General features: G+C 37.9%; 1 protein-coding gene across 1 annotated transcript in view; it reads left to right on the top strand.

Annotated features, from left to right (window-relative positions):
- Nucleotides 1–11,672, top strand: part of FZD6 (frizzled class receptor 6) — a 27,938-nt gene that overhangs the window by 9,489 nt on the left and 6,777 nt on the right. The window contains 1 exon segment of the mRNA XM_009891812.1: nt 9,665–9,861. Coding sequence (XP_009890114.1) covers nt 9,665–9,861 — 197 coding nt within the window.

The raw sequence follows: 11,672 nt of genomic DNA, 5'->3' as shown, positions 1-11,672 counted from the left end.
TCACTACATGCCCTAGTAAAAAGTCCTTCCCCAGCTCTCCTGTAGGCCCCCTTTAGGTACTGGAAGGCCGCAATAAGATCTCCCCGGAGCCTTCTCTTCTCCAAGCTAATTAAGACTGCTTAATTTTTAAATTTTTTTTATAGACTGGCAAAGGAGGTGTCTGAACATGGATCCTTGAGCATTCTGAGAAGTAGTCTGTTGCATAAACACTGTCTTGGAGTTTGGCATTAACTGCCTAACTTTTGGAGATATGTACAATTTGATTCCTGCTCTCTTTGAGCATTTTCTTCTGGCTGTGAGGTTATCTCTGCTTCCTGCATCCTATGAATGTCATTCTTGGGTGCCTCTCTGTGTGGACATCAGATAGGGAAGCTGATTTTGAGGACGTTGTGAAGTACCTGGAAGTTAGGCATCATGAGTTTCTGTTTCCATAGCCAGTCACCTTTGTGGATCTGGCTCTTGATTGCTTTACTTGATGACAGAAGATTGCTGGAGAAGATCAATCCTGTTATGACTGACACTGTCCTGGTTTAGTTTGTGTGAAGTAGGCAAGGAAGAAAGCATGGTGCAGGGTTACTACTCTGGTAATTTGGGTGGTGCTGTTCCACTCAAGTGCATCTCCACACTCACGAAGACAGGGGGGGAAACATGAATCTGGTCTGGCTTTTTTGGAACCAGAGCAATAACAGCTTCTGCTGGAATTCCCTTCAAATGAGGAATTTTTCGATAGATAACAGGCATTCTATCAACAGTATTACTGGTAATCTTCTAAATTTTATTCTATACCAGAAGTTCAGTAATAAATCAATTTGCTCCTGTAATACATGGCAAATGCATGAAGAATTTAAGATTATTTTGAGCTGATAGCTGACTGCTACCACAGTCCAGATGTAATGAAGCTCTGTCTAGACTTCAGATGTTTGAGGGCCTGCAGTATACTTTCCTTCAGTTAACTTGTATTTATCTGTCTTTTATGCTCTGTATAGTATACATGGAGATAAACCCATATATAATTGAAAGCTTTGCATAAATAGTTCAGTTCTGTAATGCTTGGGAAAACTCTCTCATGTTTGTTTTGGACTGTAAGTTGCAGAGGCTGGAATATCTATAATTTAGGTCAAGCTATAATTTAGGTAGAACCACAAAATGCAGTGAATTTTGCTAATAAGACATTTTGGAAAGTACTGGAATAGTTGTGCTTTAGTTTGTTCCAGAATAACTTCTTAGTGAGATGTAATATTCCTGTTTATATTGCTTCTGACTTTTGTTATTGTTAAGAAATATAGGGGTATATGTATTTTTATTTTGTATTTAAGAAATACTTAAAGGGAAAACATGGAACTAAGTCGTTTTACTACAGAAACAAATTCTGTGGTTGCTAGTTAATGCAAACAGTCCAGAGGCCATAGAAGTAAAAGGCAGAATAGCCTGCTTTGTGTTTCTATGTATATGTTTGTGTATACTGGCAATGGCAAGTTTAGTGCCCAGTTGTGGTGGTAGAGTGGCTTTTGGTTTTGTTTTGCTTTCTTAAAGTGAGTGAGCCTCTCACTGCCCTGCTGACCTCCAGAAACCTTCCCCCATGTGCCTTGTCCTTACCGTGGTTGGATTTCTCATTGATAGTCCCATCAACGTTGAACAGCTGGTATGAAGGCTCACAACTGAGTATGTATTAAAGTATATTGCATATATAGGTGTAGGGATGAATGATGGTGAAGAGTTTGCAAATAAACTTGTGATTTTGTTGCAAACTTATTAAATGTTTAGACGATGAGTAATTCAGCTCATTGAGCAGTTGAACTGAGGCCTGGGTAGTTTAGCTTGAGGTGAGTGATGAGGGTCTGGCCCCGGGTGGTCTGCACTGCACGGGCATCTGACTGCTGGCCAGTTGGTCCCTGGGCCGCTGGAGCTTACAGCGCAGCGTTTTTAACATCAGCTGCCATCTGACTTTGCCTTCTAAATTATGATACTTCAGCAGCTCCCACACCTGTATGGCTGTGGGAGGAGTGGTTCAGCTTGTCAACTGTGGCAAGTTAAGCTGTCCCCATGCTTTGCTCAGAGCCCTTAAATAACTTGTTGCCATTGGAAGTCCAAGTGCATGTATTGTCTTTGCTGCCCAGCTGAAGGACAGAGACGAAAGCTCATATCTTTGCAGACATCTTTCTCCCTCTCTCTCTCTCCCCCGCCCCCGACCACGAGCTCCTTGAACTCTAGATTGTCCATGAGTAGGAAACTTAAAGTATTTGTGCCTTTTCAAACTACTGGGGTAACCTGATTTCTACTCTGATGAAAGATTTCGTTCTTATCTCTGTAAACGCAAGACTGATTACACTTAAAACGTTTTATGAGCTTTTAAATTGAACATGATATTATTTGCTTTAATTCTATCTTAAAAACTGTAGGAAGTAATGTTGCTTTGTTTGAAAGCAGCTTATTTTAATAAGTGAAATTCATGTGCTTTCAATGGTTTTCTTTTACCTCTGTCAAATTAACACACACTGATGCATATTAAATTTGTATATATTTCATATCTAAAACTATTTATCAGTGAATTTTAGTGCTGAAAAACTTTCGGCTTACAGGAGTTATCCATATAATTTTGACTGAATTTAGAAAATACAGATTATGACTGATATTTGCTGCTGGCAGCAATAGTTGTTTATTACCCACAGCTCAGGTAGTGACTTGGAGTATTTGCCACCCCCTTTCCCTCCCCCTCCCCCCCAAATCAATAGCATATTAATTTTTACCATCTTCATTGGTAGTTTAAAGGGTGATTGCCATTGCACTAATGTTCATAAGCTGCACCCACGTTTCTGTTTTGCAGCTCTGCTGTTGAAGTAGCAGCTTCTAGCAGACATGTATCAACAAGATGCTGACAGTTAAACTACTTTATCCTCCTGAGTTTCTAAATCCTTACATACCAGCTTATAAGTGTCTTTAACTTGCCTTTGATCTAAATCCATCAATATAGCATCCAACTGGAAGAACCTAGTCTTTTCTCAACATTGCTTTGAATCTAATCAAACTTGAAAGTTTTGTCCTTCGTTTAGCTTCATGTGTTAGGACATTTATTTATTGTGACTTAATTAATTGTGCATGAATTAGGAGTCAGAGTGTCTTGGCAGCTGATTCACTATGGCCATGAGCAAATTACCACCCTTGCCAGCCCATCTGGGAGTTGTATGAAGGCATTAATCTCTGGGTATGATGCTAATCTCGTTGCATCCAGTTGAGAATAGCTCTACTGAAACAGTAGTGGAGGATTAAATCAACCATGCCATACTTGTTTCACTGTTTTTAGTTTAAACAGATTATCATTATAAAAATGGCTACAAATACCGTGAAGATAAATTGTTAGTGTAGCTCTGTGACTGTAAAGAGTAATTACTATTACTGCCTATTGTTTTGAGACCATTTATATACACCATGATTGACAATGGCTGTATTTCCTACATATCACATATGAAAGTGTGTATGTAAATTATATTGTGTTTAGGTTTTGAGGTTGCACTTTAGTTTTATAATGACACTTACTGGACAGCAGTTGTTTGAGTCTGGTGCTGTAAATTATTAATCATTATTAATTAATCATTAAGGTGAGGTTTTATTTCCTGTAAAGCAGGTAAATAAGTTCATGAATAACAATATGTATCTTTAATACACGTAGGAATCTGGGGTACACAGTGTAGTATGATTGTAGAAATTGAGATTTAAGCCCATGTTCACTTCCATGATTGACACACACAATTATGTAAGTGACAAGGTTGTAATGTTGTTGCTTTAGGTCACGAGATTAGTATCAAATCATGAAACGCGTACTATTGCTTAGCAGTGAGACAGCTGGTGTCTCACTGTTTAACTTAGTTAACCTGAGTGTTAACTGGGTTAACCAAGTTAAATGTTTTAACTTGGAGAGTAGGTTGTTACTGCCATAAATAACTGGCTCCAATGGCTGAACAAAGGCTCTGATCCTGTGTATATCCCGGCAATTCAAGATATTTCCTGTCTCTTACAATTAAGGTTTACCATAGCTGATTATAACAAAGACCTTGATATTTTGATCCACCGTTTTCTATATTATTTAAATATTTCAGTGACATTAATCAGCAGAACGTTTTCACTTACTTGTTTTGACATACGTTAGTAGTTATCATACGTCCCAACCCTAGAGACATCTGCTCATCTCTGGTAATACTTCTCTCTAGGATAAAACTGAAATGAGGTAGGACAGAGCATCTGCACTGTCTGCCAGGAATAATGAGCTTGCTTCTGTTGTGTCTTGCATGCGTAAGCCTGCTAAGCACAAAACTGAGAAGCATGCTGAGTGTGAGATTCACATACAGTTCTAGGTTGCAATTTACTTGTTGGCGAAGCATGTTTAAGAGCGTGTTTGCACCTAGCCATTAATTGTGTACTCTGCACCATTTATTTTCACTCATCTTAGTTGTGTTATTGTTTGTAGGACCACACCATAACTGAATTTCTAAGATAGTCTGGCTTTTTGCCTCTGGATAAAATATATCATAGACATACTTTGTAAAGAATTTAGGATTTACTTAGTAAGGTGTTTTGTTTAGTGAAGAGGATGTTCTTCTCACTGGCTAGTGATGCTCTACTCCCTTTGATTGTTTGACTGTACTCACAGCCCACAGCAGGTACATGTATGCTTCACGGGGTTCAGTTCAGACCGTTTTGCACTGAGAGGTTTCTGTATGGGGCACGTGCCCCTCTCGTGCTCTGCACTGACAATGCAGTGGAAAGTTTTGCATTTCACAGCCCTCAGTTCTTGCCGCTGTTGCTTGAGGCAGCACTTCTCCTGTTGTTACAGACTACATCGTCTTTTGGCTTTACACTTATGATTAGTTTGTTGGAGATTTTTTTGTAGATTGTTAGTGTGTTCTAGATTGCCTCTTATTTACTGCTTTGGTTTTGCTGGGTTTGGGGTTTTTTTTTGTCCCCTCTCCCCCCCCTCCATTGGCAGGAAGATGAGAATTTTTATTTTAGGACTTGTATTGGCTTTTTGAGGTGTGATTCTTGGTCTTACCAGAGCCTGGTTTCACTCTGTTTTTAGCACTGCCATTACCAAATCCGCAGGTTTTCATCCCTGGCCTTCATGTGACAGGGTGATGGTTGCTAATGCTAGATATGCCAAGTGCCTCTTCATGTGGTTGTGCCACCTGCACATCCTGATGTTCCTGAAGAGGAGAGGAACATGGTACTAGGTTCTAGATTCACCAGCTTGGTGAATCTGTGGGTTCAATCTTGGACTTGGGTGCTCAAGGCATCAACACATGCATGTGTGCAGGTTACCCAGCTAACCACTTGGGTAGAAAATGATTGGTGGTTGGGACACCCATGATCTGGATAACACAGCCTTGAAGCAACCAATTCATACTCTCAGTGAGCTTCTGATCTCAGTTTTACACTTTTTGCCTACACACTATCCAGCAGGAGGAGCGAATATTTTGGGTTTGGTGAAATTTTGCTTTTATGGTCCGTCAGGAAGTGCAGACCTATTATTTTCTATAATGAAACATTTCCAAATTGGCTAGCTGGAAGTGAAGCCCACATTTAAAGATACATAATTGTTAGCAATTCGTGACCTTTTTTGCTGTTCTTAAAAGGTAAAAGTAGGCAGTTTCTGAAAATAAATCTGTATTTTACAAATCCTATTTGTGTCTGCTTGAGGCAAAGTTTTACATTTCATAGAGTTTTCTGGTTGAGGGAAATAACTGTCTGTAAAATCTATTGAAGTTTTTTTTTGATGGACTCAGTAACTTTGTTGACAGGGGTGATTCAGCCTGCATATTATACTTCAGTTTTCAAAAAAGGCTTTGACATGGTCATAACCTATGTTTTTAAAGAAACTATGTAACCCAAGAGGAACTTTCTTTTCCAATGCCTAACTAAAGAACAAGAAGAAAAGTAGGCATGAATAAATGTTTTCTCACAAAGTAGGGTATTAAATCATTAGCCGATAGTTTGGTCCTATAACAAATAAATGACTAGGTACTGAAACCTCCGACACACAGCTAACTCATAAATGACCTGGAAGAGGCATGGATAGTGAAATTGCTAAGAAAAAAAAATTCCTAAAGAATTGCAGAAAGATCTTGTGATAGATGTAATTGGACAATAAAATGGTGGGTGAGATTTAGGGATGGTAGATGCACAGTAATGGGGAAAAATGACCCCCACTATTCATACAACTAGATCTATTATATTAGTTACTGTCACTCAGAAAAGAGTCTTTGTCATCATTGTGGATAGTCCTGTGGAAATGTGAGGTCAGTGTTCAAATGTAGTCAAGGCAAATAGAAGGCAAAGTATATTATGAAAGGAGTAGAAATCAAAATGTAAAACATTATTATGCTAATATATACATACAGTATGTAAAAGATAGCAGGATGGCAAAATGGCATGGGAAAAATGGAGTAATCTGTTAACTGTCAAAACACAAACTAAGTTGCAAAACCAGGAGTTACAATAAATAAAATGCAGTATTTTCTCAGCAGTGCCTGATTAAATTATGCAAGATAACTTACTGCTTACAGAGATTATAAGCATAAATGGTTGAAAAATTGATTGGATGTGTTATAGAAAGAAATGAGGTCTGTTGGTGTCTTTTCAATACAGTCCTGGTGTTACAACCTACAGCTAGTTTCCTAAACCACTGATTGTAGGAAGCTGTGAGGGATGTCAGCTTGTCTTATTTTACCCCTTTTGCTAGCAGCTGTGCTGCGAATGGGGTGGCCAGCTAAATGCACCTTTGGCCTGACTCAGAAAGTCTGCTTATGTTTTCAGAACATCAAACTTCCTGCTCTTAACCGGTGTTCCGACTTTCAGGTGTCAAAAGGTAAATATTTTTAGCAAGCTGAAATTACTCTTGGCAGCCAAGTCCTTGGATTTCTACTCTGATTACATTACAGACTGAGCATAGCTTTCTTCATAAAATTTTGCATTTATCTGTTTAGGTACATTTGCATTTAAATAAGATACGTTCTTTAAACAACAGTATTTAGTGAATGACAACATGCTGTAGTAAAACTCTTGCAAAAATTTAAATTTTTGCTTGTTGTTAATCTGCCTTGAATATACAGTATTTTTGTGTACAGTGATTCTTGTGATATTTTAGCTTTTAAGTATTTTCATATAATAGAAATTCTGTTAGAATGGTAAAGGTTGGTTTTATGTCCTGACTTTCTTTACCAGACATCGCTTTCTTTATACTCATTTTCTTTATCAAAGGAGCAAACTTATGATACGTAGCCTTATTAGCTATGTTGGAAAATGCTATTTAAAAATTGTTAGTTGCTAATCAAAATAGCTAATAAAATATCTCTTTATCTAAAGTTGGTTTCATAGATAAGAATATTATTTTTTAAAAAATTCTTACTTTCTCGAGAAAATACCGCTGTCTTACCTAAGTCTGCAAAAGTTCTTGACTGGCACCTCAAAACTTGCTGTAGAAAACTATTTTTTTTTTTTTAATCAACTAAGATGAACTGTGGATGATAAAAAGGTAGAATTCATAACAATCAAGACAATTTCTACAAGACTGAATTTCAAAAGTAAACTTAATTTCTATTGGAGATGTATATGACTACCCAAGCTATTATCTTTATTTTATCCTAAGTGCCAGGAAGAACAGAGCTAACAAATTAAACATTGGGGCAAATAAGTTTTAATTGAAAAGGACACAAGCATCACAATTGTGCAAAGGAAACTTCATTCATTTAGAGTTAATTCCTGACAATTTTTTTTTTTTATCTGAAGCCGTGTAGCACTTAGGAAATAATCCAACTGGTGGAACTGGAGCATATTATACCAGAGCTATACTTCTCTCTCCTTGTCATAAAATACTCAAGTCTTGGGTTCCTGCAAAGGCGGCTCCAGAGTAGACATCCAGAGGGGGGAATCAGACTTCTGTGCGCCTGCTGTAATGGCATCTGCAGACGCAGCACGCAGCCAGAGTGCTCCGAAGGACGATGCCAACATTTTTTTGGTTTTTCATAAAGCGTTTTTCTGTTATTACTCTGCCTTATCTTCTCCTTTCCCCCTTTCCCCACACATTCCTACATTTATTATTGAGGTCTCTTGAGGATTTGTAGATATTTTATTTTGAAGGGGAAAAATTATTTGTCGGTGTCTTTCGTTTTAAACCACATGCTCAGTAGTAAGACTGGCTTTTGGAGTATGGGTGTGTATATATTTGGGATACTTAAAAGCTGGCAAAAGTAAGGGATGCTTTTCTGGGCTCAGAAGTTAATTCTTCCTTTACCAGTCATTGGTTGAATCTTTGAGAGACACAGCTGTTAGTGGCAAAGAATTAAATAAAATTCTTCTTAAATAAAAATCTTACTAAAAATTCTGCCTTCTTCGAAAATTTTGTGCAGTGTCCCTAATTATCAGCACATTTCAAAGTGTGTTAAATACTGTTTTCAGCTTTCCTGGTGCATGAATTTGACTATTTACGTGTGATACGGAGACTCCTTTTTTCCTGAAATGCAAGAAGCGTTTAATCAAAAAGCCTATGTAAAAAGAACTGGCGATGCCAGGCAACTCGTGGCCCTAGCTGATCTCTGATCTCGTATCCACGTGTAGTCACCAACAGGTCACCGGTGTGTGGTTGGCGTCTTCAGTTTTACTCCTGCCTGTGCTGGTTAAGGTGAGGGCCTGCTCAGACAGCCTCCCCCTGCACCTCTGCTGCCTTCTCTTGGCCTCACTGCTTTAGACATCTGGCCCACTCAGCTGTAGAGGAGCACTCGTGCCTGGCGATGCTATTAGCGTGTCATCACTTGCTTCCTTCAATAAGCTGCCCTTGTAATGACACAGCACTTGCAAAAATGACCAACAGCTTCTGGTTTGTCTGAAGTTTGCACGCACGGTAGTGTTTTGGCTAATTTAATTTTCCCTAAGGATAAAGTTGACAAAATGTAGAGAAATAAGGTTGGGTTTTTTTCCTTAAAAGCCTGTCTGGCTGTAAATAATGGATTGAATAAATTGGGGGTGAAAAAAAGTGGCATTAAGTTTCATTCTATGAATTCTCTAGTGAGAGCAATCATCAGTTACTCATTGCATGGTGCTCAGTAATACGGGTAGAGAAATTCTTAGTCACGTTGAGGTTTTGAAATGCAATTTTTCAAAAATGAGGAATAATGATATTCAGACCTCATTAATCAAAAAACCCCAAACCTCTCTAGCATGAGAGAAGATGATGAGTGCAACATACCACTTAGAACTGAAAATGTAATTTAACAGGAACTACAGGGACAGACACACCTTTAAAAATCTCAGGGCAGTTATTTAGAAGCCGACTGGTGAATGTAGGTACTTAATGTTTTACCCTATTTTTTAAAAATCTTTGGCTTTCATAATTCCTTTCAGATTTCTAATGTTGTCAAACAGGAAAAATCAGATTTGAATAGTTACCAATTGGCCAAGATCCCGGGGCAGGGGTTGGGCTAGAAGTGCTAATGGAGCTTCTTACTGCTCAGAGCCACCAGGTTTTGCTCTTTCACAACTGCTGAACAAACACTATTTTCTATTATCTTTTCAAACCTACGGGGGAACAAATGTGAGCCATGGTGATGAAAGTTAATTTCGATGCCTTGAATTATCTTTTTAAAATTACTAACCAAAGTTGTTTTTTTATTCCTTGTAGCCTTTTCTTACGCTTATGAATCTCCACTGTTCACCAGACGTCCACACATTTCTGTGCAAAGCCTTTGTACCTGCCTGCCTAGAGCAAATTCATGTGATTCACCCTTGTCGGAGCCTCTGTGAGAAAGTGTATTCTGACTGTAAGCAGTTGATGGACACTTTTGGAATCGCATGGCCTGAAGAGCTGGAATGTGCCAGGTGGGTATTTTTCATGTTGACAGGTGGGGGGGGTGATATTTTCATATTTGACCTAGACTGAGTTGAAAATCTGAGGCAGAATGTTAAATAACACCTTGCTGTAACTTCCTTATCACTGATGACCCTACAGTGCTTATGCATAGGACTATTTTTTTTTATTAAAACTTTTTCATTATTCAGATGATCACCTGCATTTCCTGCTTGTGACTTTTTTGCAAAAAAGTTCTGCAGCAGTTATTTTCAGTACTCAGATCCCTGCAAAAAGAAGCTTTTTAGTATAAGTTTCTTAAATTTAAAAATAGTAAATGTTTCAGCATAGATTTTGCTTTGGTTTCTGATCTCTAAGCTCGGGATGATCATACTTACTTCACGGGGGTTTTAAAAGTAATTGCTCCTAAAATAATGAAATATAAAATATTCTGTATTTGAATGGCCACAGACCATTAAATAGTAGAAGCCTTATCTTAGTCCTAACCGCTTAAATGTGCAAATTCAATCTTGTGTTGCTTTTCCTGTACTGTCTGCCAAAAGTCTCTTTTTAAAAAAAAAAAAAAAAAATATTCACCTTTTCCTCAAAGATGTTCATGTGCCTGTTCCAGAGAGAAGACAGTTAATACTACATTTGGGGAAAGGATGAGTCTATATATATTAAATGGAAACCACTGAAAATACTCCAGTGTAATCTTCTTGAGATTCTGACCTTCAACTGCAGATATTTATAAATGATTAAGGCCAGATGTTGGGGTTTTTTTAACAAGCGTCAGGGCAAGAAGCACAGGAGAGGAGCTGAGAGTGGAAACTCAAATAATTTTTCTAGCCCCCATGCAGTTGCTAATCTGTGATAGGGCTGAAGGAGGACTGGAACAGTAGTTCTGTGCCATGATGCTTGGTAGAAATCCATATTGGAGTGAATGTGACAGATGGCATTAATGCTATTTCCCTTAGTTCTGCAGAAAAATTGAAGTTGTGGGGTTTTAAAACAAGAAGGCATCAACTTCTAGGCAACAGTAGTGCCATTCTGTACAGCACATGTCTTCAAGAATTGTTTTGAAAAATTAGGAGAATCACAAGTAAATCCAGTTATTCAATATATCTTTCAAATGACATTTAAATTAAATTACATTTTTGCAGGAATCCCTGCAGCTTTAAATTATTCTATTACTGCTAGCATTTACTGAAAATGAACCAGCTCTGTTCATGTGTGAAATGATGCTTGCCCAATAGCTGATACAGAGAAGTCCACGTAATGCAGGATGTTCTTACAACAGCAGAGATCCTGCTGCTAGAGCCCATGGAAGAGGAGCTGGTGTGAGGATGGGCAGTAACCGGAATCCTGAGATTCACACTCTTGTATTCTTAGACATACATAATGCCTATTAAGACATGGGTGAATAAAGTCCACACTGTTCTGCACAGGCTGGTGTGACCCATGATTAATGAAAGAACCTGCTACAGAGTTTTTGTAATGATTAGTCTGTGTTTACTTGGACAGCGTGATAATGCAGAGAAACAAAGAACTGAAGGGTTGTTTTTTTTTTTTTAGCTCAAGCTGAGCTTGCAAACCGACATAGAGGAACTCATAATAATTTGACAAAGAACGTTTTGAGATAACAGAATCTTACTTTAAAAGCTAGAATGCAAAACTTGTTCTTCTTAAATACATATATAAACGCAGAATGCATATAAATATAAATCCCATTTTGAGTAAATGATTACCTGTTTGAGGTATACTTACATAATCTAGTTTGAAGATATGTCCAACACTGCTAATTCTATATTAAGCATATATATATATATATATATATATATAT

This window comes from Charadrius vociferus, unplaced genomic scaffold (genome assembly GCF_000708025.1).
Source record: "Charadrius vociferus isolate BGI_N301 unplaced genomic scaffold, ASM70802v2 scaffold15, whole genome shotgun sequence".
In the NCBI taxonomy this organism is placed as follows: domain Eukaryota; kingdom Metazoa; phylum Chordata; class Aves; order Charadriiformes; family Charadriidae; genus Charadrius; species Charadrius vociferus.
Note: the sequence above shows the minus strand (reverse complement) of the source record. Positions and strands in the feature narration are given on the sequence as shown.